A 27,811-nucleotide genomic window follows, 5' to 3' on the forward strand; every position below is an offset into this window, starting at 1 on the left:
GTGTGTATATATATATATATATATAAAGCTTTCCTTCCCATTTGAAGTGCAGGAGAGCTTTTGGTACATCCAGCTTTAAATGGGCAGAGTTCACATCCCAAACCAGTTCTCCGCAGCAATCTTGATACTGTATTCTCTGATGTCATCAGACTGCTTAAACACCATCTGCACATCCATATAAAGTTTGTCACCTAAGTGATGGTGAGCAGCCTGTGGTCTTCTCACCGCATAGACACATCACTTTCATCAATGATAACCACAGATGTCAGCCCTGCATACAGCAATGTACCAGCCGATTGACTGCCATTGATAAGTCCGACAGGGGTCTTCTCTGGTCATAAAAAGTGCGGTACAAAATTCCCTGTTCTTCCATTGCCCAAAAGACTTGCCTGGCAGGTAGTACCAAAATGACTAATGTCAATGACTTCCTACTCAGTTTGCCAATCATTATAACGCCCCAGCTGATCTGGTTTGCAAAGTTAGGTGCACGTCCTCCACTGTTTTTTTTTTCCCAATGGACGATAGTCACAGGGATTTATCTCCAAAGGTAAAGCAAGCGGTTAACCGTGTCAGTTGCGTGTCATACGTACATGGTGAGAAATGATAGCATATGAAGATGAGTTGTCATTTCCCAAAAGAAAAAAAAAAAAATGGAAATAAAAATAAAATAAACAATAAGGAAAAAAAAATATTAAATTGTTGTGGTTTAAATTTCTCCTCAGTCTTCAATTCCAAATCTTCAAGAAGCTGTCCCAGGAGCCTGTGCACACTGCCATGCCATCCTCCGTCACCCCCAAACAACTCACTCTGTTGTCATGGCCAGCCAGAACACCTGTGCAAAACAGCAACTCGTTAGTCCAGCGAACATCAACACACATAACTACACCCTTTATATGATATGCTATGCAACGGAAATCAGCTGATAAACTAGTTCCCTATGGGTCTGTTCTACAATTATTGTCACCTTGCCATCTCAGAGCAAAACTCAGCTATTTTGCTATACATATTTGTGAAGTCTTTGGCTTTCACTTTATCATTTGTTCACATAAAGCCTACAACAAGCCACCAAAGGAGCATACCCAACCAAGTGGAGACAACTACCTTTTCTACACATGTATGTCTATAATTGAGGCATGACGAGAGCTGACTGACATGGAATCAAGTTGTCCATTGTTTATGAACTCTGAGCACGCTAACAAAGCTCTGTATTCTTTTCTCTACTAATGACAGTAACTGGCTTTAGAGTATCTATATGTAGTTTCACAATGATAAACCAATGATGAACAATTGGTTGAGTAGAATTTTCACATGGTGGTCCCCACATTATCATTATGGCCACAAACACTTCCTGACTATCTACTGTAATGATTTAGTTTATTTCACTGATTTTGAGAGAAAAATTTGAGGTATACAAAATCTCACCAATGCATCAAAAAACCTACTGCTTACTGCATGATACACAACAGAAGAGCTGTGAGTTACAGGTTACATGACTACCTCTCCTTGGTAACGTTTCATTTCCTCCATTCATTCTCACCTGCTCGTTCTTGTTTAAGGACATCCCAGACATTACAGTTGAAATCATCATAGCCACCCAGAAGTAGTCGACCACTCTTGGAGAAGGCCACGGATGTGATACCACAGATAATGTTGTCATGAGAGTACATTCCTATCTCCTGGTCAGCACGAATGTCAAACAGTCGGCATGTGGCGTCATCCGATCCAGTGGCAAAAGCATAACCATTAGGGAAATACTGAAACAAAACCATCAATTCAATAGTTATTTTCTTTTTATTGATTTTCCACTTTTATGTGTATGCCGTTGGTCAGGTTTATGGGTTAAGGAAAAGGGAGCTGGACTCAAACAAGACACAATGTTTATTTTATTGGTACTCAAGAATGTTTCACTTATACAACAGTAGCACTCCTGGGGAGATTTTGTCTTGATTCACTTGATGTGTTAGGTGTGTTTACAAGGAAATGGAAATATTGGTTTATAAGTTATGGAAAACAGAGCTGGACTTAAAAAGACCCCATATTTATTTTATTGGTACTCAAGAATATTTCACTTGTACGACAGTAGCATAATAATTGGGGGAAAAAAAAAAAAAAAAAAAAGGGCAGAGCCCGGGGAGATTTTGTCTTGATTCACTTGATGTGTTAGGTGTGTTTACAAGGAAATGGAAATACTGGCACTGATAATGTAAAAACATGTCTCAAGGTCAGGGTAATGTAATAGTTCCTGTCCTATACATGGCTTCTTGTTCGTATGTCAGTCAAGTTCGGTGGATATAACACGAGTTAAAGGGATAAGACAAGTCACATTACTTGCCCAATATTCCATTGTTTTGAAGAAATAAATCAAGGTCCGTAACGAAAAAAAGTTTCTTCCTCATGACTTAGAAATGTGGAATAAGCCTGGCGGACTATACTTCAACTAGACATCAAATTTACAAGCCACTGCATTCATTGGCACCCCCAACTACAGCCTTTCTCCTAGGCAATTTGTACACAATATATATCATGTTGTGACTTAATAAAGTCCCATTTCATTAAATATGACTATTTCAATATACTAATAAACATTCCCAGCTGGCGATGTGTCAGATGTAGATGTCTTGAGCTACGATTCCTATGGCCTATCCATATGGCCTCAATACATGTATCTGACAAGCCCAAACCAGCCATACTGGAAGACATTGTTAATTCATTAAATATTAGTACACTTGTTTATTCGTTTACGAAAGGTACTTACTGTAATTGCATTAATGTCCGATTCGTGCCCAGAGAATGTCTGTTTACACATCCCGTCACGGATGTCCCAGAGCTAGAAGAAAATACAGAATCTTGAAAATGTTGCTGTATGTTATCAAAAATACCATGAGGAACTTTACTTACAAAACAATGTCACCGACAGCTGAACAGTAGCTGACAAACTTGTCTAAGCTTTATAAACATGATGATACTGTTGGACAGAATGTTGCCAGACAATTCTCCAATAATCAGTCCAAATGAATGGATGCATGTTTTCAAAACACATATTAGCATACATTAACGCTTTGATTGACCTATTCATGGAAGTTTAAGGCTCACTCCAGAACTTTTTCACTTATAGGGCCACTGTCTGGTTATGGGTAGAGGATACCGCATCGCAGTGCTTAAAGAAAAGTAAACCTATTCAAAGTATATGTCAAACGTCTGGTCTTCAGGGCCAGTTTTTGAAATGTAAAAGCAAATGATCACAGTTACGAGAGAATGAGGTTGACTCTCTCTTTTGGAAGGAGTATTGTTACCTTGGCTGATGCATCGCAGGCACCAGATACAAAGGTCTTCATATCTGGAGAGAGGGAAAGGCTCATTACATCCCCAGTGTGCCCAGTGAAGGCAGTGGTCTGCTGGCCAGTCTCTATGTCCCATAGGGCACTAGAATATAAACACGACACACTTGTATTGCGTGCAAAAACTGAAAGCAACCCCAGTATGTGAAGGACCAGGCATGCACATAACCAAAGACAACTAATACCTGTACCCTCAAATGATGCAAATTCTGTTCACCCAAAATTCAAAAAATGCTTTGTTTCACTTCTCCTGGTAAAGATATTTCATTCATTTATTTATTTTATTGGTTAAGGTCATTGGTTAAGAATTTTGACTGAATGCGTTCAGTTTAATGGTTTCCCAAATTTTTTTGCAAAAGCATCAGCTTTATTTCTCACATGAAATGAAGAATTGGGAATAATAAGTACAACTTAAATGTATTTTTTACAAAAAAAAAACAAAAACAAAAAAGAAAAAAATTTATTACCAAACACTTTCCATATCTAGACATTTCTTTGACGTGCATTTTGTTAAAGACTTCCAATGACTTAATATGAAGACTATTTATCATAGATGTCTCAGACTAATCAGCAGATGTACCATACATCCTCTGAATAAAATTTAATTTATCACCATCACATTTGAAAATCAAGTTCTCACCGTTCTCCTCAAATGAATCTATTCTTGTTACGTAAATTACAGGCAGCTACAGCGAAATCGTCGCGACATTTCCAGCAGCACATTAGCAAGTGGGTTTAGGCAAGAATTGACAGGCTACTGATCAAAATTTCATTGACAGGGTGTTGTGAATGTGATCTGGTGTGCACAGGTGTAAGCGACCTGCCCAGACATGCCAGATGGGGTGTAAGTGTCTCTCAGAGATACTCTACATTTGCTCCCAGCTAATTAATTAGCACAGGTACACACAAGCCCTAGTCGCATTGGTTTTCATTATCTTTCCATCCCAATTCAAATCAATGACGATCAAAGCCTGGGACTACTGGGCTTACCATAGCCTGGCAACGCCCCAATCTACCTGCTAACTGGAAACCAGTAATGCTATGACATGTTCTAGCAATTAAGCAACTACAGGTTAGTAACTACACAGGTAAATGTATCTATTCTACATGGTACTCAGCTCATCTCCAATGAAGCCACAACAGGTAGGGCATCAATCAATAACCCAGCAGCCATCAAATCCATCCACCTTTAGCCACCTTTAGAGCATGGGCTGACCCAAAGCAGCACATAATTAAAGTGATGGAAAGCAATCTACAGGGGGACTAAATTATTGATTAGCACAGGACATCAGTTCATAACCTGCCAATACACTTACATAAATCAATGCCAATCCTCCAGCTATAAATCTAATTAATATTTCAAAATGGCTAAACAGTTGATCTATTAACCTGACATGCCAATGTGTTCGAATGAATGTTCTTCAAACATGAATATAAAAAAGTTATAGTAAGACACACATCATTGTAGGAGCAGAGCTATCCCAACTGATCAGTACTAAATGCTTGAACGAGCTGTCCATCAGTACCACTTCCACTTTGTTGTAAGGATACATGGGCATCAAATCTAGTGTGTATTTGAACAATAACTGAAACATTCATGTATGTGGTGCACCCATAATTCAGAAGGTAAATTCTCAAAAAAAGCTCAATGCCCATTGCAAGCTAGGCAGGAGAATTTGGGGGATTTAGCACCTGTCCTGACCACTGGAATTGGCTAGAGCTGTAAATGACATGAAGTCACAGTCCATTTTATTAAGCATGTGTCCGTGATTCATTTTCTACAATCTCTTCGATGTCAGAGAGCTGGAAAGAGGGGGTCCAAACAACAAGAGCCTTGGGCTATGTGGGTGCCTTGTGGCTTACTTTGGTTTTGTAAATAAAAAGTGTCTATATTTAACTGCAGGCCTGGGCTTATACAGACTTTAAAATCAGAGTTTTACACTTTCGTCTTATTGCCCTATTTCTTTCACGTTCATTTATTTAGAATGGGATACCTAGTAGAGTTAACTTACGACTGAAAGCTCACATAACCTATTAAATATGAACTTGTGGATAATACGGGTTCATCTTCATGGAGCCTTTACACAGGACAACAACAGTGGTATAAAGCCCAACATGATGTACATCGATCTTTTAAGTGCCAAATTTTTCTTAGCTGGGACAAACAGCTCTATAGGAGGATGGCATTGTTGTTATTGTTGGGGATGGTGTTAGGGATGATGTGCTTTGTTGCATTGGGTGGTGCACTTTTGAAATGTATTGCATGACCACAAACAGATCACTTTTTCTTGTTTCAATGACCAAAATGAGGAGACTTAAGACTTACCAGGTCATATCTCCAGAGCTTGTGACAATTTGGTTATCATCAAGGAAACGGCAGCATGAGAGATATCCTGTATGGCCAGGTAATTCTCTACTGACACGCACATTTCCTTCTCGAGTCTTTAAACTGTAGATAGAGCATATGTTATCCAGCCCACCACAGGCCACGTAGCTGCCCGAGGGAGCGTAGGCACAGGTCATCACCCAGCTGGAGCGAAGGGGTATAGCATGTACCTGAAACATACCCAAAAATACAGTGCAATGCACTCAATACCCTTTGGTCGCAAGGACGTTCAACTGTTCAAAGCAATAAAGTGCTTACCGGGAAATGACCAAATGCATGAAGAGATGAATGGTCAGACAGACTAACAATTATCGATTTATTTGGTTAGTGTTTTACGCTGTACTCAAAGAATATTTCACATATACGACGGCAGCCAGGAATATGGTCGGAGGAAACTGAGAAGAGCCCGGCAGAAACCCATGAACATCCACAGGTCGCTGACAGACCTTCTCACATTATCGTTGGAGAGGAAGCGGACTAACCACAGGGTATGGAATATTGAAATTCAATGGGGTTCTTCTGGAAGTCTAGGTTTGCATGTAACGTATATTTTTATGTATGTAACTTTCAAGATATCATGTTAACAAGGCTTTAATCAAAATTTAACTTTAACCATAAAGACATGGAAAATAGGCAATTCTAAGTCTTTACCAGAATAAAGTTTAAATGTGGTGCATTTGGTAACCTGAAGTATACAAGAAAATGGGCAAGCACCGGATGGAAAGACAGACGTCGATCCCTACAACAATACCCATAGTTCAATAACTGACAATGGAAAAAACTTGAAACACACACATTGGAAACAGACAGTAGTGGAACCTGAACTATGATTGTGTTACTCTTACAGTCTCTCCACGGAACAACCATAGTGCACAAACAAATCTGTACTAACATTACAAGTATGTGCAGTCTGTAATGGCGACATAATCCCTACAGCACTTTTTGCAAAGGTAGTTATGTGCATGTAATGCCATGAGCGCTTTGTGTAAGTGGACGCAGGGTACTTCGACTTTGTTGTACATCTCTTTTTATGTGAAGAAGATATGTCTGATGAGGGCAAACGCTGTTAACGTAAATACTGCATTGAAGGTTAAATTTTTCACTTCCTCACACTGTCCTACACATACATGCTGATGTAATTTTCCACAACTTTATAAGCTCACAAAGATCATCACGGTCTCCTACATAAAAATGAATAACACATGTATTTCACAGGGTTATAATGCTCTGAAAAGCAACAGTACAGTACCACAAAATGTGCTGTTGTTCAACTCACCTTATTTGTGGTATAACCATCCCAAACTATTAATTTACCATCTTGTGAAGCAGATACTAGATTTCTGAAATAAGAAAGCATTGATAAAATCTGTCAAGATTGTTAAAGCTTCAAAAAACTTTTATAATAACTGATTCTCACACAGGATACTCCTTATTAATTTATGATTCTGAAGTTTATACTTGATTAGCAGCGTGCAATATTAACCATTAAACAAAATTTTCAGGGAACAAGTTAAACCTAAATCTTCAACGTACATGTATAAAATTTGTACAGACATCACACAATATTATGATACATAATTTCTCTGATCATAATGAGATTTCTTAATGTTACAAGAACCTTTTCTCTTCAGTATATTTGGCATGAAGTGATACAAAACTGTTAAGGCGAAGACTTACAAACTTTATGGATATAACTTATAAATAAGATCAAACTTTCAATGCCTGATAAGTATATAAATTACAACAGTTATTATATCACAACATCATGTGTATTTTTAATGAAAATGTAAGGGGGAGAAAAAATACGAAAAAAAAAACAAAGGTGCTTTTATAAAAAGTGTTAAAAAAAATCCAATAAAAAAATAAAAAACATGCATGCAGAAGAAAAATTGGTGCCGGAAAACTTCAATGTCGGTAACAATACAACCTGTGAGTAGATATTAAATCAGAAATATGGATACAAAACGGACTTTCACAAACACCGAGGTGGAACAAAAAGGTTAAAATCAACCAATTTTGTGGAGTTACTTCAGTTAAACACAAAAGTGTAAGTTTATGTTACACAATACAGCTTGAGCATCTGACAACGATGTAAACCAAACAGTGAGGAATTAATGAAGTGCAGAACAGGATATTCAAAATGATCGAGATACATCCTAGGAATCCTATTCATCTAACGGGAAACCGGTTTCTCTGCAGGCCTATTTCAAGGTGATATGTAATATAGGCAAACAAAATAGAATATTCTAGTTGCACCAACTTCACTTTTTGACTTCATTTTTGTGTATTAAGGGTGTAAACGATGATAACCAATGTACTATGTGTTTTCCTATATATCAAATCGCCAAGTTCAGCGGCATGTTCATGTATAAGTATTACTGCAGCTGTATCAAAACCTGAACTGGAAGTGTATACATGTAGTTTGAGTGCAAGTTTGTTGACACAGGTGAAGTCACTGTCTATGACAGGTAATGACTGGGTATTGGTGTGATACAACCAGACAACAGCAGAGTGATGTTGGTAATTAGCTAACTGAAGAACTGAACTACACTTCAACCTACCTAAAGGTACACAGAACAGGCACTGATAGTGGACAGACAGAAACTCTGATTTGAATTTCTTCACGTAATAGCAGGAAGAAATAGTCTGAAATTTACAGACTTCGAAGTTGAGTCTGGACTATTATATACAGAGGCTTATCAAATAATTCAACGATGCTGAAGATATTTCCTTTATTAACAGTCGGGTTGGTTGTGACAGATTTGCTGATACGTCCACATCAGTACACCTGTGACATTAAACGCAATGTTATAATAGTTACCTGGAATCCGATCCACTGTGCATACTGTAAATCAAGAAAATTAATAGTAGCAGGAAACAAGGAAGATTTTAACATACACTAGTAAATCCCACAAAGGGAATACGAATATGGAGTTGTTGTCAGCGCATTAGTCTTTTAGATATATAACCAAAGATAACCAAAACTGAAGGCATGCCAGGAAGAAAGAAAAATAATGTAACCCATCCCAACAGAAAACCTAAACAAAACCTACTTAAAATTTACCACTTTTATCCCAACATACTGAAGCACCTTTCCTGCTGGGGTTTCTTGATTTACAGTATTTATATTCTTATTTTTCAATAAACCTTTTTGTTCCAATGACCGAGCAATACGAATCTATCAGACACGAATCGCATTCCACCAAACCTTTTAATTAGTTCTTTTAAGAGTGGGATATTTTGATTCTTCTTTGAGATCAATAAAAGCAAGATTCATACTTCATGCATGTCTTTCCTATTTGATAGCATTAGGAAACTATTTCAAAAGTACACAAAAAAAAACAAAAAATAAAATAAAATGAAGTAATAAGTTGAGAAGGCAAATAAAATGTCCTATGAATTTAACAAAAAAAAAAAACTATAAAATAAAGAGTACTTTTATAATATTAATAGTAGAAGGTATCTTATAAATTATTATCCTGTACAAAATGAAGAAAAAAAAAAAGCACCAACAATTCATTCCACTCTTTAAAACATAAAGACAAAAAAAAACCCATGGCCAATGAAAACTTCAGATCAATATTTAACAAGAAAAAGTGAATACACCACAAAAACAGATGTATAGATATAAGCCACACAATATAGTGTAATGAGGTGACAAAAATAAAACCACAAGAAATAAAATCTATTTCACTGGCATTAGTCAGCAAAATGCACTGTTAAGTTTTGATAGCTCTGATCACGTATAGATCAGTTAGTGCAGCCGAGTCCTATGTCAGCATACAACAGCAACCTACAATATACGTTCTAAAAATGTTAAAGTGCAACATGTATGCTTTCGTATGTAACCCTGGTGTCAAGTAGTGATTACTGGTGTGGTTGGACTGGTGAGAGAGATACGTGCACTTAGCAGAAGCCCTTCATACATTACACTCCGCTGGTCAGTCCAGCTATTTATAACCACACAGATTGGTAACCATTTGGATCCAGATCAAACAGCCTGGTGCTTGGTGGGCCCATTCTTTGCAAGGATAGTAGTCTATTGATTGGTAATATCCTAATCATGGCTTGTTCGGGTAAAAATGAAGGGCCAGTCTGATCTTAGAACAACTCAGCCCTCTCGCCACCCCCCTGGCTTTCGATCTCCCAGTTTAATAAAAGATTACCATCATCTCTAGCCTGTTTTGTTCAGCAAGGAAACACAAATGACCTAGGCCAAGGCAGTATCTTCAGTTTGTGAGGAAATTTCTAATTTTACAAATTTTATTAGTGTAGTGACAAGGAATTACAGTTGCTCTTAAAATTTAAAGATATATTTGTTGACTTAATTAAAAAACCGGACATGATCATAACTACTTTCGTTCATCTCCACGAATATCTCAAGTTCTGCCTGGAGAGAAACACATCTCCTGGACACTGTACCTGGAGTCCGATGCCCAGTGCATGGCATAAATTTTGGCAAGGTGACCTCTGAGGGTACGCCTTGTGCGCATTTGTATCCTTCCCACTGGCTCCACACCGCATGTTGCCGAGGCAAGGGTGGTGTCTGCTGCCGCTTTTCTGGCTTCCTGCAATGACAAAACAAAACTGCTCATAAATATCTCCACACACTTAACGTGCACTATATAACATGATATAGTTTCACAATCATACAATTTCTCACAGGAGACTAGAAAACTGTAGCACAAAACCTCAACAACAATGAAGTAAAATAAAAAAATGTCACTTCTAATTTCACCAGGCTTCTAAAAGTTAACATACAATATATCTACAGTTGTTAGCTCTCCAAAATCAAGGTTTAAATCCGACTCACATGGACTAGGGCCATGAGAACATAGACTGACATATCAGCCCATAAGGAAATAATAATTTATAGACAGGCCCCATTACTGCACAACATGTGATGCTGCCAATGTAACAAAAAATGCAGACCAGTGCAAAACTCCCAAGGACAATACTAAGATAGATTTAGCCAGAATCAGACAGTCTCGTTTCCAATTTTCTCCTATCTTCCCTATGTTAATTTTGTCAGAATAGGGCACCTCAAAGACTAGGAGACATCACCCTGGCTCATACTACTACTAATGAAAGATCAGTCATTATAGGACAGTGTGTTAATGAAGTTGCTAATCACATCTTAAAAATCATCAATCTATACTGCAGGCTAGCAGCTGTGTTCAATCTACATGTATTTTCACACCATTTTTAGAAATTTGTAACCACCAGTGTAGAACCATTCAGGTTTTTTTTTTTATTTCTTTCTTTTTTTTACACAGGGTACATGGAATCGAAAAGGTTTATACAGACTGATATTGTACTCATGGAATTCTCCATGCAAACAATTGTTTCCATGACTGGGAAATCTTCCACATCGAACATGATTGTGTATCTTTCACATATACTGCCCATGTATACACCAGCTCTGGAGGGCTTGGAAGTAGTGAGGTTTTCTATCTTCCAATATAACTGCTGCACATAACAAAAAAAAAAAAGAAAAAAAAAAAAAAGAGACCATCTCTGTGCAAAACTACTGAAGGGGCATTCCCAGAGACAGCCTACTAAGCCAGGCTATGGCAGGCTGGCCCAGCATCAGCACTGGAGTGACCCATGAACACTGAGTCATCCACTACTGATACAGTCAGCCAGTAGTGACCTGGTGTGTAACATGTACCCATGAGCAGAAGCGAATAGTCGAGAACTGATAGCCATGATCCTTTTGGCTTTGCTCTACAGTAAGGTACATGGACATATATAAGGATGAATCATGGGGAGATATAGGCCAGTTATCAACTACTACTGTAACATTTACCTACATAAACATGAACCACACCTGTTGGTTGACTGCTATCCCAATTCCAATAATACACAGACATGTATACAGTAATTACAAACTGTATCGGCGTCAGACTATCCAAATTTAATTGTTTTCATTTCTTGTTATCTTACAATAATTTGGGAGCTATTTTTGAAAGTTCTGCATTGAATAACTTCAAAGAATAGGAAACATGGAGAAATGTACTTCATTCAACATCATTCAAAAAGTCATGGCCATAACCCTGAAAATAGGATTCAAAATAGTCTTGATGTTTTCAGGCTTCTTCTGAAATTTACAGATATCTTAGGAGGTCAACTAATTATTCATGCAAAGGCACTATGTTGTCAATGAAATGCAATTAAAATCAGCTCTCTACACTTAGATCTCCTACTTTTTACTACAAACTTTTCAACCATAGTCCAGTCCTCGCTGACCTTAGAAACATTTTCCTTGCTGGCACTGTCCAATAGCAGCGAATGGAATTCAGAGATTTTCATACCCTCCACATTTTGGTAAATAACTGAATGGGTAAGAGCTTAAAATATCCATGCTCCACTTCTGTTGTTCTAATAAGCCGAAACAATTTGCTGCAAATTAATGGATATTTTTTTGCTCATGGATAACAGTATAATTTTCAAAAATCTACAAATGCTCCACTTTACAGAAAATGTGAAAATTGAATGACTTAATCCAATTAGGGTTGAACACCACTGTCAGTATTTCAACTGAAATAAAATAATGAAAAACCTAAAAAAAAATGTACACGTTGATTATATCGAATCACAAAACGATCCCGAAAAATAACAACGAGGAAATCTAGCCTACAACTAAGATAGCACAGGTATCAAATAGATCTCCATTCAGTATCCTGACCAGGCCATCAGGTTGGGCTGCATCATATCTCTACAAAGACCGCTTTATTTACACAGCATTGAGACACCTTCAGTTTTATTACATAACACTACATCCCACTTTACTCCATCACCATGTTGCAAGCAACTAGTCTCAATATACAGTATCTCATAAAGCACATAGTGCACAAAATGTCAGCTACTACAATCAATGTCGTTTCAGTCACAGCAGCATTTGCCGGTAACCAGGGGCAACTGGAGGATTTAAAGGAGACAGATTCCCAGCCAGCGTACAAAAGGCTGCATCCACATCCACTCCACGTTATCGATCTGTCAGCTTTCAGGAGCTCAGATGTGTGTATAGACGTCAGCAGCCTATAGAGGTAACTGTGTGGTGCTAAGCTGTAGTCTCTGTACATGCTACCTTTGCAGCAGAAGAGGACACCCTGAATGAAGACGGCCATCTTGATTGTGACAAGCAGTGTTTTATAGTCCTTGACAAATACATTTACATCTGTTCCATCACATAATACTGTTAACATGTAGAAAACTAAAACAGACGGCCATCCCGCAAACAGGCCATTCAATCCACAGAGGTGATCCAGGCATCTACAAATCTGGTGGAACCATGCCAAGTATCCAATGCCATGAAAATTACAGATAAAGCAGAACGGATAAAAATCAAAAATTTTGAACAGCAGCAACAAGGATATTTTTAGACATGAACACTTCAAAAACCCAATATCATTTTGGGTTAAAACAGGTGAAAATTGTTCTCTTCAGTCTGACATCAAAGAGACTTTCACCCTAAAAAATTCTCTACCAGATCAAAAAACATGAAGGCTTTTAATTACATTTGGCACAAAAGATTGTTCACAAAATTACAAGCAAAGAACCTGATCATATGAAGAGGTTATTTGTCAAGCAAAGGTCCACAAATGTGAAATCTTCCAGCATTTTCAATAGGGTGTCTGCTGTAGTCAAAACAAACCAGTCTCAATATTGCTTGAACAATACACGGTTACGTCCACTACTGGCTTAAAACTTGGAACTGATCTGTAATTCCCGTTTTGATCCCACCTTAATGCTTGCTGTCGTTAATAAGTATTCTTAAGTACAGTGTAAGAACAACAATCAAATTAAATAAATGTAACCTGTCTTGGTGAAGCCTTCCACAAAGTTTCAACAATTTCAATAATGAACTGCTTTGAAGAGAGACAGCACAGAAAAGTTAAAAACGAACATAACAGCTTTGAAAACAGAGGAGCACAAAATGTGTTGCCTTGAAGCTACATGTACACTTTCTATGAAATATGACATAAAAAGACATGTTTTTGGGAATAAGTTCAGAACAGGATGAAATGGCAATTTTGATAAGAATGCCCGAAAAAGCCCGAAATTTTGACTTGATCTGTTACTCATCATCCATGTAACCAGTTTCAATGAAGGGTTATGAAAAAGGCTGATTGATGTTTTAGGCCGTACTCAAGAATATATCTCTTATACAACAGCAGCCAGCAGAAAGGAAAATGGTCAAAACCTGGGAGAAACCCACGACCATCCGCAGGCTGCTGCCAGGCTTTCCCCACATACTATCATTACTTTGAAGTCTTCACCAACTGGTGTACTCTTGCATAAATGTTCTCTTGTGTCTTACACACAGAACCTCAACATTAATCATCACCAGAAATGTAGCATATCCCTGCTTTGAGTTTAAACCACCCTGTTGTTTTTTTTGCTTAATTTTGTAGTAAAGATACACAAAAAGTTTTGTTTCCATGAAAGTCTGAAATCATGAATGATCAGAGAAGCCAGCATGAATTTGGATTGTATGGATTCCACTATAGAGCAACATCAATAACCATCATCCTTACCTCAAACGTCTAAAGGCTGTGACAAAAAAAGTACATCTACGTAAAAAAACCAGAAGTAGGAAAAATTCTTACCATTGGTCTTTGATGGAATGTTACTGAAAGATTTGACTTGGTCTTTGCATAAATACATGGATCATGGCAATATCTAATTTCAGAGGAATTTTGATTTCACCCTTCACATTGTGAATAAGGATGTCTTCAAAATCTAGTCATGATCATAACCTAGACACAGATGCAATACGAAACAGCTGGAAGGACATTACCATAGGGTATGTATTTGTGATTGGGAAAAGAATAGAAGAAAATTCTAAAATACGCACACCCTTCCTGAGAGTGCATGTAGCTAGGAAGATGCCATGTGCACATTTCCTGAAGGACTGAATACAGGCAGCATTGTACAAGAGCCTGGGAGTGCTGCAGGACGGTGATGTAGGCCTACAAATAGTGTGTAAAGCTGGCCAGTGAGAACAGCATTACAATGAGGTGGCCTCACCATTATTGATTTCCCGGGCTAACATGGAGCAGAAAATGGCGTGATCAGCTTCAGCAGGGCACCGGTGGCCGTACTGCCAAATTTAGAATGCATATGGGGGATTACCATGCTACTATCTTCTGATCAAGCACATGTATGATCAATTCTCACAAGCACAGTCTTGAAGTAGCCAAGTATGCAGACTACTTTGAGGCTACTCCAGGTTAACACAGCTTGATACATGCAAATCGTTTTATCTTAGAACACTTTAATTTGAGTGTACTTCACAAATAACGGTCTTCTTTCAAAACTTGCAAGTTCATACAGAGTTAAATTTAGTTGTCGTTAGTTATTCATTATAGGCTCAGTTTATTGTAACTATCATGTCAACACGTTAAAACGACAGGTTGCCATGGTAGTTACAAGTGAACTTGGGCTATGATTGCTTTCTGGAAGTGCCCACAGGAGCTTCAAGTTAGGCCTTTTGTGGCAGAGTGAATCACAGACAATGTCTTCATGCTTTGTGTTGATGATCAAAATACACAGGACAGTCCTATTCCACACCCTACAGGTGAACAAACTCTGTAGCATTGACAGAGAAAACCAGTACATCTGTAAACCAGTTATAACTCTTTAACGATTCACTTGCTGGTCAGGATCCTGGTCAGGAGAGCAGAGATGAAAAGTGAGCTAATCTTATAAGTGTGGAGTGAAGCAGCATACCACTGTATGTACACATATATAGTGGTAAAGCCAAAAGTGTACAGGGGGACAAAGCCATACTACAAGCGGTGTCTACACATACATACATGGACATTTTTTTCAACATGTTTAACAGCCAATAATGTGCTCACAGCACACCCAAAAGGATTCTGAAGATCTGGAGCATCCTGCAGATGCCTACTCCATAGAAAAAGTAGGTGGCACATTTTACCAATTGCTGGTTGACCAGACTTGGTGCAACTTTTCAAATGATGTTAAATTTCTTCACAGCCTTGTTCCCTAGACGCCACAAAAATAGATCCACAAATCTGATATACTGACTATTAACCCATGGCAAGGATCTAAATATAGTAGGCCATTTCCACTGCTACATGTGCCAGGCATTTCAAGTGAGAGTAAATGCTGCTGGATGCAGTCCAAGAATTACTACAACAGCTGTATCTTGTGGCCAGAGGCCTGTTTTAAGAAGCAGTCCTACCGCATGTCTAATGTAAATCCATGACAACATATAGTGCCATACACCATACATAGCCATGGCAGAAATTCTCAACATAATGTTGTGACAGCCTTATCTGGTCCATCTAATTTGAGATATTTAATTTCTGGGCTTTCTGTTTTAAGGAATCTGACAATCTGTAATCTGATGGTAAAACAGTGTCCTCAGATGTAACCCTGGGCAAGCTTTTAGAGGGTATTCTCTTCTACACACAAGGATATTCAATGATGTAGCTTTGGTTATCATACATCACTTGTGAAATTACTGACTGTGACCATGAGAATGCTGAAATTGGCTACTGATAAAGGATCTTGAAGAAAGTACATATAAATGTATATTCATTTCAATACAATGGCAGACAATACCTATAGTTCTTCATCTTAAAATGTCATAATCCAGTAAGTGAAAAGTAACTTTAGTTAAAAAATCACAATAAAACACACCTGTTTAAGCCCTAAATAGGCTCAAATAACTTGGACAAAAATACTCAAATTCCAATGAAAAACAATACGACCCTTCTACAAGACTAGGTGCTCCGAAGTTAGATGATAACCGCTTAAGGAGTTAAAGAGAAATCATGTCTACAAGACTGACAAAGTGTAACTTAAATGACCTTGAAATAAACTGTCAATGTCATCAAATATGAACAGCGTTGTGGTGTAAGTTTGGTAAACCTGGGTATAAATGTTTTGGAGTTAATTGTTTTGTGTTCCTTCGTTTTCTAAAGATATAAAGAGACGGACAGACCAACTGTTGTTCCAAGGACAAAATGTCTGCTCTAAGGTCAATCAATACCCAATTTTGGCCCAAGGAAAAAACTCAACATTTGAAATTTGAAAAAAAAGACTGAAACATACTATTTCCTTGTCAAGAATGTCCACATTTATAGTTCCCAAACTGTTGGCAATTCAGGTTTTTTAAGTTCAAGTACAAACATTTACAGTATTGGCAAGCTGAGGCATTTACTTTCAATATGGAAAATGTGGCATAAAGTCTTACATACTCACCCTTATTGTGTTTTTCAACTGTTCCGTCTCTTGACGCAGCTGATCTAGTTCACTCATGGTAAATTATTTTTAAATATAAAAATATCTGAAAAGAGAAACAGTTTCATATTAAAATCAATGCAAAGGCTAAGGATATGCTACTAGTACAACCTAAAAATAAAACCTTCCTTAAACATTCATGTACACGTAGCCAGACTTGAACAACAGATGGCATTTATTCAAATATAGTGACACAGAATCAATCTTAACATGGAGTAAATATTAGGCTGTGCCAGGCCAAAGAAAGACAGTATTACGGTACCGGGAAAGGTTAGGAAGCAGTAATAAACTATTAAGATAAAATAATGTTTCCTCTTTCAGATTTACATGTACTTTTTATACTACATGTACATCCATATTTACTTCATTGGTGTTGTACACCTGTAACAAATAACATATCACTTATATGATGGCCTTAAACATCACCGGTGGAGGCAACTGGATTGTGTGGGGTAACACATGTTTTATCACCCACTATACAAACTAAATAAAATCTAGCTCAATGGATTGCTGGCCAACATCAATAAGAAATGGAATTAGGCCAGAGACAATTATCCCAGAGTGTTCTCTACTTCTATATATGTTGTGAAATCGATTTGAGAAAGAGACATTGTTTCTTTATGTTCTGTGTCTTTTTCTGCATCTACAATACTCCTAGAGCTACCTCATGGGAAGTAGTTGGCATCAACCTTGTAATAAATGTAGCAGTCTTAACACCCCACCAAATCACTATGACAGTTATAAAACACCACACTGCACAGTCCTTGTGTTTTTCTGCCAAACTAACCACTAGTTCTATTTATAGAGCAGTGGCAAAAAGCTTAGCAGGGCTATGTCTGCACCTACAAGGCAAAAAGGATAAAAGAACTGAAAAGCCTGAACACTGTATATCATATCTGGTGTGATTGTCAAGAGTTGAGGACAGGTCAGTGAACGACCTGTAATAATTACACGCTTTTCTGCTTTTGACGCTCACGTTTCTGATACTACTGTACATGACCGCTGCAAAAATTAACAGCAGTTCATCTATCAAAAGACCAAAAGAGTAGAATAAGAAAAGTGAACTACAGGTACTGTTATGAAGGTGTGTGAATCAACTCAATTAGAAAACTCTCCATGTGCAAACACTTGATAAACTGGAGTTACATCATTCAAACCAAATAATTCCATTCCACCTTCAGATGCAAGGCTAGGGCTGGCCTTGCCAACAGGATGCATGAGGTCTTCCACGTAAATGTTAACACAAACAAATATCCCTAGAAGCTTATCAGCCAACTACCAGACTGGCAGACAGCAAGGCAAGCCTGGAGTATTTGTTTTAATGGACTACCTTGTCTGGCATAAGTGCTAAACTTTCCCCTGAAACTGTCAAATTAGTGGCACTTCCTTTGTGTCTTTAATGCTGTAAGTTATTTACTGTCCATTCATGATCTCTTAAGGGCATTTTTCAGATTTAACTGCTAATACAGTCACAGTCTTTTACAGTGTCGACTAGAGCATGAAAATTTATCTGACTACATGTAACTGAAGACACTGAACACTTCTTTACTGTAACAAAATTTCCCCTCCTAAATTCATCATCCTTGGAATCGGCTAGTTTGAGTCATGTGACATGCACATCAAGAGTAAATTTATGTGAAACTGACTGCTGTGGACAGCTGTACACCTGGGGATAGGCCTGGTTGCGCAACACTATAGCAAACTTGCAGTCCATGCCATTGCCATGGTAACACGTCGTCACTGGCTTTAGATTTTAGCCATTACACCACAGATACCTGTTTACATGTGTGCAGAACGCTTTGTTATAATTTTTTTTTTTTAAGTCTGATATTAAGTAATGATTAAGGAATTTATTCATTTGAATATTATAATACTGAAAGCAACCAGGTGGCAAAATTCATGTGGTTTTAAATAAAAATAAGCACATTTTAAAATTTAACGAACAAGCAAAATGTCATTCCTAATTCCAACGATTCTAAGAACTGTTCCTATGAAAACACAGACAGACATGACAGTTGTATTATCTACACGTGTACTTGCAATGATCACAAAAAATTGATACTTGACTTCTTTCCATTAAGCTGAGCTCAACATGGCCACATGTACCTGTATGAACATGTTAAGCTGTAGATCTTGTTTACAGACATACTAGGCAAGTACATGTATACAGCAGCACTTCTCATTGTTCCCAGTCAAGCAAGACACAAGGAGGGCTGTGTTCCTAAGTTACTATTGATTGAGATCGCTGTCCAAACCACCGAGTCCGGTTTCTGGTGGCTGCTGATCTCCATTCCACACATAGCAGGCTCACTGTCTCAAAATGGCGGCTACTATATATCCTCCACCCGAGTCAAAGCACTCAGAAACCTAGCATTACAAGAGATATTTGTGAAAATACACATAACATCTGCAATGTACATGTTTAAACGTTTGTCACTATTATAATAAAATGAGACTACACAAACATCAGGAATATTTTATTGGGGTATGGAATAGGCATTGAGGGTAGGATGTGTTTAGCTGAAATACATTCATATATACTACATGTATGCAACACAATCAGAATCAATCCTCTTAAAATCTGGCTTATGTAGAACTGGCATACTATAGATAATACACTATGATTTGCAAACATTAAAAAAAAAAGCTTTGCCAATGTGCTGTAATCTGATCATCACGGCACTTGACAATTGTGACATAAAACAAAGCCACAACAGGAATAATTGGCATGTGTAACTTGAGTGCAAAAGTCTTTTTTTCATGAAGTAATAACAGCATGAAGATGTACCATGTAGCATCATGATACGTACATCTAAAATGGCAAAGAACACCAATGATGAATAATACCAGGGTTCGAAATTACCACTGACTAGTCGGACCTGTCCGTCAAAACAATGGTCTTGTCTAGCAAAATTAATGTGAAGCACTGACATGTGTCCGACTGAATATTTGGCAATGAAATTTGCACACACATGAAATTTTGCTACTTTCATCATTTTCACAAACTTCCGATCGAGTGGTTTCACAGTAGCGCCTTTAATTCTTAAGAACACGTCAAATTACTTCAAATTATCACTCCATCGGAAAATCGCGTTTCCATACAAAGTACTAGACTTCCTGTATGAGTCTTTCCCATGTTACGAAAATAGATTCATGTGGCTATTCATTGAGCAAATAGACGCAAAGGCACATATGGCAACGTGAAGTTCACGGGGACAGGAGTGCGACTCTAGGAATATGGTAGTTAGCAGCTAAACAAAAAGTATTCATTGATCAAAATGAACAGCCTACTTAAATTGGGTTTACCAAGCAATCGACTAATGGACTGACCAAAGCAATGAAGCTAATCCAACGTCAGCTTTGTGACTGGAAGCCATATATTGTACGTGTGAAAATTACAGTAACCACAAATAACCTTTCTGGTCAGCTATTAAAACAGATACCTGTCAACATTAAGTACACAGTGCATTTAATCACAGTTTAGTGCTGAAAAATTTTGTCCTGCGAGTTACAAAAATGTCCGGTGATATTTTAGGGGTAACAGGACAGTTGTCCTACTGGCTTTACTTCTAATTTCTATCCCTGAATACAAACTATGACACAATAAAGCCTGTGGCACAGGCCCTTCCCTCAGTCACACTTTCCTTGCCAGCTGAATTTCCCAAATCTCCTTCACTTTCAAGCAAGAGTTGTAATACAGAGTTACAACTCTACAACATAAATAGAGAGACTTGCCAGAGGAAAACATTGCTCCTTAACTTAAGGTAAGGCAACTCATAAATTTAGCTTACAACTTCACAGTATTTATGTGCTAGATTAAATACTACCTGTAAAATATAATTTTTGCCATAGCCAACACTGAACACAATACAAAAGACAATTCAAATCCTAGTGAATTTTGTTTTGTTACATTTTACATACCACCCCAGGTAAAAATTGGCCTTATCATGCTGCAAATGGACATCACTGCTGAAATGTCTCAAAATGTGTGTATCAGAACTCAAAAGAGCAATGAGCACTTTGACAAATTTAAGTCGAACCAGAGCTGCAGACCTCAAAAATCAGAGTCTTAAAACTGCCAGAAATCCAAAAAATATTTGCAGCAGATGACCTATCTACTTCTGGCACCAATGCACATAAACACAAAAAATCTTACAACAGAAAATCACGAGCCTAATCATAGCCCCGCATGGCAATTCTGAAAACTAAAATTCTGCCACAATCGCTACTTGCCTTTACATCACCATTCTCCTGTAAAACTAAGCTGTTTAGATAATGAAACAATTCTGGGCATGTCCCATACTTTGCGCACATACTTAATTGCCAACAAACTTTTCTGAAATTGTTCGATTTTTTACCAACTTTCAACATTCAAGACTGCATGAAACTGGTCACTGCAGTTTGCAGCGGGAAGAGGCACCAACTGCAACAATGAATTCTTTGTCTTTTGTTCTCCAGGACCAGCTTTGCAACGATGTATTCTTCCTGTCTTTTGTTCTCAGCTATCAGCAGAAGAGTGAGCAAGTGCTTAGGGGTTAATGACGTACTTCACAATTTTTCAGTCATATGACATGGAAGGAGTCCTTAGAGTGTATGTAATACGCGTCCTTGTTGCAGGACGGATTACCACTGCTCTTATCTAGTGCTGTTTCACTGAGGCGACTTATCGAAGGCAAGTAAATAGCCCCACCTAAGCCAATATACTGATACTAGTCAACCGGCTGTTGTGCTATCCTCTTTGTGCTGAACGCTAAGTGAGGACGCTACAACTTCCTCTTTTAATGTCTTAGGTGTGACCCAACCCAGGAATGACACTGGACCAACCGCCCCTGAAGCTATCAGCAGAAGATCAAAGCCGCCTAATCTCTATGCTTTGTAAACGATGCCTAGCAGTCTAGGGTTCAAATCTGCTTTTTCCATTCTTACTTTTACTATTCAGCATGTAATTTACGCAGAGCGTACAGAGCCGATTTTTGCTCAGACGATTAAACCGTTCTTTTCAGACAGTAGTTTGTCATTTCTCTGTCGCAGCTGTTTGAAATTTGACTGCAAAACTCTCCCAAATGTTCTCTTTTGCAGTTTTGAAGTTTGTTCTAGTCACTTTGTTTGGTGGCTGTATCGGATTTCTAGCCAAATCTTTAAACATTTTCTGCTCAAGAACCAATGGATGGTAACTTCTTATATATGATATGCATGTAAAGCGACACCAGTTACATGAAGTTTACAGAAGACAATAAAATCACTTTGTAAGTTTAGAAGCCTGGTTGAATATAGGATGTCATAAAATGGTTTGAATTTGTTATGACTTTGATTACAGTAAACTCTGGACCAATGATTCCGAATCTGCTTTTGCTTTTTGCATAGGTTTGAAACTTTTTGAGATATAGTAAAAAAATTAATTTTATGGTTTGAGGTCAGAGAATTTGATTGGTTTGTAATTCAAAAATTATAAGAGCTAAACATCTGTAATTGACACCACATTGTAGTCCATAATATTCTGAACCATATTAAGGTACATGCATCATCATTACTTTTCTAGATAAAAGGGTTTATAGGAGTATCACACTATTACAGAAATAAAAACTTTAGACAAACAAATGCTCTTTAACTGCCTAGTCAACTGTCCATGGGCTGTGTATCTTAACACAGCAGCACCACTGTGTGGCCAATCAACTGTTACAATGTTGTCCTGTTGCAAACTGCCTTGCACTGAAGCACAAATTGAAACCCATTCATGAAGGCTGCTTGGAAGCCGTGAAACTGACAGCAGTTCTAGTTTGACTGATTTTACATCAAACATTTGCGTATGCTTGGAAATGCGTTATCAGTCATTTTAAGCCATTTCTGTGCATATAATAAAATGTATATCACTGACCTCTAATGATACAAACACTTCATTTTTTATAACCAGATCATTTGATTTTTTCAGATGTTGTTCATTTGAACATTAGGAGAGACAATTTGATAGACAAAACAAGACCCTGTACCCATCCCTGGCAAGGTGCGTAAAAACGTGCTGGCTTCCAATGAATATAGCTACGATACACTCTATGCCATTGGCTGTCTCTCTCCTGTGGACCAATGAGTGAGCTAACCAACTGTTGGAAGTGTTGCCCATGTTAAACCCATGCAATGGCCATTCAGCAGTGGTAGCTCTTTCTGACCGGCTACAGAGGGCAATGAGAAGCTTGTAACAAGAGCTATGAAGAGGGGTGCTTGAAGACATTTTTAAAAGACATCATAAAAATGTTTCGGTGGATATTAAGCAGCGATTAAACGCTGAAAGCAACAGGAATGGGGATGCCTTCAGATTTATTTATTTGATTAGTGTTTTAGGCCATACTCAAGAATGATGGCTTTAAAAGTTTCTTATAAATTTGATCACATCTACAGAGTACACTGGAGGTTTAGAACTAAAGGAGAGATTTTAATGTGACATACTACTAATGTTACATGTCACAGCCATGTAGCAAATTCAGCATTCTGCAACTGAGAGCTGTGGTGTAACAAACAGTTTCCTGCATTTCTTTTGTCATGCTGCCTCCATGTGTTGTATATTCACTCAAAAGTAAAACTTCAGTTTAACTAATAATATAGAAAAAAATTGTCTTTAAGACAACAATTTTTAACCACTACCTTTTCATATCAGTGATGTTCCTAAACGTTATGGGAGATCAATTCCTTTCTCCCACATTTTGCGAGATACAGGATGTGTGATTGGGCAACAGGATACATCATTAACAAATACTGCCAGTTTAGAGTTATGTTAGTGTGGGAAGATATACATGTACAAACCCCAATATGGCTAAATATCGGGGTTTAACACAACGGTTATATTGCATCAAAAATGTGAGTGTTGATTTTCAAGACTTTTACACTAGGGTCTAATGTGTTTTCTGTCGAACATTAAACCGAATTTTATTTCCCTGCCATATGAAGGCCCAAGTTTTGCTCGCATACATTCCTTACTGATGTATGTTACAAAGGAAATATGCCTTTTTTCTGAGTCACTTTGACAATACTGCAGCCATATTGTGGCAATATCAGAGCCATGACCCCCCCCCCCCCCCCACCACCAGCACATGTATGATAAAATAAAATGGCGCAAACACAGCTATGAACAGAGGCAAAAGGAGCGTAAACAGTTTCGCTTCACAGAGCAAAATCTTATTCTGAATATTTTATCAGTTGACAAATTCATGAGCGAATGGACAAGTTAAGAATTAGAAATAAATGGTCCAGGAAATAGATGTTTCCAGTCCTGCCAGTCCATGAGATGCACTTCACTGAGACCTTAAATTATGCGCTCAAGCCACAACAGGACCAATGAGTGCTTTTGCAAAGAGTTAGAAAATGAAGTTTGTCAGGTCTCTGAAGGACTAAAAGGCAAAGAGAATCAAATACAGAAGAATGTGCATTATATAAATGTTAACAGCTGTTATAGTTACGAGTATATTCATTATTCGGCAAACAGGAAACAAATTCTAATTGAAGCTTCAGTTAGGACAGCCTTGTAAGATGAATCTATTTTAAGAGCAAAGGTTTTGTTAATAGACCTACATGTACGTTCATGTATTGAAAAAAAGTCAAAAGCATAGCAAATTTCTTCGTGAAAGTGAACAGTGTTTTACCTGCATGCAGCAATTTTGGTAATCTAAATGGTGCTTTTACCACACATTTGCTGCATTTTGGATAAATATTGGACAAAAGGCCATTCTGGACAATGATCAGTTAACAGGACAGCAAATCCAGGTCTTCAAATGTCACGTCATGTGAATAAGCCCTCGTCTTTCCCTGGTCTCTGGCAATGTCTTTTTGTCACATAACCTGCGAGCTTGTGTTTTCTTGACCTGTTTGCATGGATATACAACCTACTAGCCATGTAGTAATTAATACCACAGGGTTGAAACCATGTCTGTGGTTGAATTCAAGTCTCCTGACAATACTTTTAACTTCATATAACATGCTCAATTAACTGCTGGCTAACTTCTGTATCAGCATACTCAGTCTTTTAGTAACACAGATCATGGTGGTATTTCCCCCAAAATGGCACAGCACCCTAAACAATAGCAGGAGTCAATATCTTGCCTTCATTACCTCCATTAGACCTTCACTTGATGTTTGGTGTTTGTAACAAAAAAATAAAAAAAACAGTCCATTACAACTGGAATTTTGCCTGTGCACTGTAAGGAGAAAAAACAAAAGTTCAGGCGCACAGTGCCCCTAAACATTAAACCTTGGGCCCTTGTATGCGTTTCCCCTTTGGTAAACATCTCTTTCTATTTCTAAGAGTGCTAAGGTTTGAGTTTCAAAGTCTGTTAAAACTACCGACTGTAAAACACATCTGCGAACTGAAACTGTAATAAGTTCCAATGTCACATTTTTAAGTGGTAGTACCATCACTCTGTCTCATAGAACCCACACTATTGTTTCTTCCCACGCAAAATTCAATTTACATTCTGTAAGATCAAAAAACTAATATGAATGAAACATTGGCAATCCACCACCAAACTTACATGGAACAAAACCTGAACTGGGTATGTACACCCGTTCGTCCACAGTCTGTTTCTAGCTAGGGACAACACTTGGCCTTCTTCACCAGCCACCAGCTCCCTCCACAATGCGAACTTTAGCAAAACTCCAAATCAGGGAATATCATGGTTCCTTACTCTGCAAGAACAAAGTAAAGGCATTCAATTAATACAGCTATGTTTCAGACTACACACTCATCCTCTATTACTGCATTGCACTCCTAATGAAGTGTTTAATTTTTAGTGAATTGTCACAAAATCACAAAAAACAAGTAAGAGCAGCATTCCAGAAGGTTAGGCTTTGTTTGCAGCCGACATTTGGGCTAGATAGTCCATGTCAACGTGACAAGAGCTAAATTAGCTATCAACGAAACCTAAAAAATATTGTTTGGCTCTCTATTTCTGTTCTAATCTGAAAAATATATTTTCCCATCTCTTCATCATAAGTCTTACTTGCCCAAACCTCCTATGTATAAAAGACCATGAAACCTATCAGAAATTCTTGTATCATATGACGCTAAGCACTACCATAGATCTAGCTCAATTCTTTTGTTTTCTTTATTTTTTGCTAAATTACTGATTTTATGTCAAAATATGGGTATAGAAAAAAAAAGAAAAGTACATCTTCAACACACTGAAACTTAGCCGTTCAGAGGTAAGTTCTTGATGCTGGACTCCAAATTTTCCAACCAGCCAAAATATTCTGGAAGAGGATTCGGTATGGAATAGACATCAATTACACATTGCATCAATAAAAAATAAATAGTTCAGCTAAAAGACTCAGATGAGTAGAGGATATAGCATAAATAGTGTACATGATGACAGATTGGTGACTCAAGCCTAATACTTTCAACATGTAACCTACACTGGTAAAGGTGATGCAAATTCACCACAAAGCCATTATGGCTGTCCTTGACATTTTTAACAACAAAGTCGGTATAATTCACATAACGTGCAATACAAATTGTAGAGATGAATAAATATACCCAACAGTGCGGAAATATGGCTAAGGCAGCCTTGTTTTACGCCAGTATTTCAGTCGGGCATGTATCCACAATGGCGTCTGGCATTTCTGCATAATAAATGATGATGCAGTAGCCGGGTGTATGCCCACTATTCGGCCATCTTTACAAATGGTGTCCTAACTCACTGGTAAAATAATCTGAATTTCTATCACACATCTCAATGATAGCATACTTTAAAATGTATTAGGACACCATACAATGAAGAAGCAAATTCCTCACGATGCTCTGACAACACTAGGCCTACCTACTTGTCTAAGCCTTCCACTCACGCCAGTAAGACACTAGGAAATGGCGGCGGCGGCGGTAGAAACACAATTGGTCACAGAATCCGGTAGGTATCTCATTAGACAAGGATCCCTGGTCAAACTGAGCAAAAATTGTATTTAACTGGGTCCTAAGTGAATAAATCGGCAGGCAAAGAGGTCTTAGACGCACGTAGCTGTCACACACGGGTCCTTCGACAACAAACAACAACGCCAGTGCCTTGACGTCTACCACAGTACAAAGGCTGTGTATTTGCATAGAGCTTCAGCCGGCGGATACAGTGAAATGCGCGATGTGCAGTAGCAAATTCAGCCCTTGCAAGAAATCCTAGACCGATAGGCAAAGGCAGATAGACACCGATACTCACCCTACTAAGTGTTAAAAGTATATAAAATCCACCAAAATCACCATAAAATGTTGAATTCGACGTTCCACACCGATGCATATATCAGAACCGATTTTTTTCTTCCGTAGGGTGCGGTGCCCTTGCGTTGACACACAGAAACCCCCGTAGAAAATGAGAACGAGATTCACGCAGGCGCACTGGTACAACTAACTGCTTACTTATTAACAAGGGGCTCCATTGTGTATTCTGGTGTTAAATTATTCTAAACCTCAGAATAAAAATAATTTGTCCATAATACACAGTGTCGGCATTAAGAATGGCCAAGTATTCTTTTGACGTAAATGATCGACGGAGAATTCAGCGATCTATTTCTAAAGACAAAGATCAAAAATAAATCGCGAAGCATATCCTCCATAGCCACACGGCGGACTAAATGTATAATTAGCGGAGTTACTGTTCATAATTTATTTAAAACACCTAGCTAGAGATGTCCGGTACTTATCAATTTCTCATCCGGAAACTAATATCATTCATTTAATTTGTTATTATTTCTAGCGCTTGATATATATATATATATATATATGAGTGTGTCTGATGTATATTTTTGCGGAATGTTAATTCTTCAAGAGCCTCCAAGAATGTAG

General features: G+C 37.9%; 1 protein-coding gene across 3 annotated transcripts; it reads right to left on the minus strand.

Moving 5' to 3' along the window:
• On the minus strand, nucleotides 1–27,303 carry LOC135475958 (guanine nucleotide-binding protein subunit beta). Of its 3 annotated transcripts, none has more exons than XM_064755935.1 (11): nucleotides 27,189–27,303; nucleotides 25,518–25,671; nucleotides 16,963–17,047; nucleotides 10,147–10,292; nucleotides 8,546–8,569; nucleotides 7,001–7,064; nucleotides 5,665–5,894; nucleotides 3,294–3,423; nucleotides 2,756–2,827; nucleotides 1,538–1,754; nucleotides 1–832 (listed from the first exon to the last, which is right to left on the minus strand). In XM_064755935.1, exons 3-11 carry the CDS (start codon nucleotides 17,017–17,019, stop codon nucleotides 726–728), a joined length of 1,047 nt encoding a protein of 348 aa, XP_064612005.1. In that variant the 5' UTR covers nucleotides 17,020–17,047; nucleotides 25,518–25,671; nucleotides 27,189–27,303; the 3' UTR covers nucleotides 1–725. The 3 variants fall into 3 exon arrangements, with proteins under 3 accessions (XP_064612005.1, XP_064612006.1, XP_064612007.1); XM_064755936.1 differs by lacking the exon at nucleotides 27,189–27,303 and adding an exon at nucleotides 26,806–27,138; XM_064755937.1 differs by lacking the exon at nucleotides 8,546–8,569.
• Nucleotides 27,304–27,811: the final 508 nt, after the last annotated feature.

This window comes from Liolophura sinensis, chromosome 9 (genome assembly GCF_032854445.1).
Source record: "Liolophura sinensis isolate JHLJ2023 chromosome 9, CUHK_Ljap_v2, whole genome shotgun sequence".
In the NCBI taxonomy this organism is placed as follows: Eukaryota; Metazoa; Mollusca; class Polyplacophora; order Chitonida; family Chitonidae; genus Liolophura; species Liolophura sinensis.

Excerpts from the sequence above, each read along its gene's own strand:
- LOC135475958 (XM_064755935.1), bottom strand. The coding sequence starts at position 17,019 with ATGAGTGAACTAGATCAGCTGCGTCAAGAGACGGAACAGTTGAAAAAC. Across the intron at positions 10,293-16,962 it reads AGTTGAAAAACACAATAAGG|GAAGCCAGAAAAGCGGCAGC; the intron begins GTGAGTATGTAA and ends TTGTCATTGCAG. Across the intron at positions 8,570-10,146 it reads CACTGGGCATCGGACTCCAG|TATGCACAGTGGATCGGATT; the intron begins GTACAGTGTCCA and ends CTTGATTTACAG.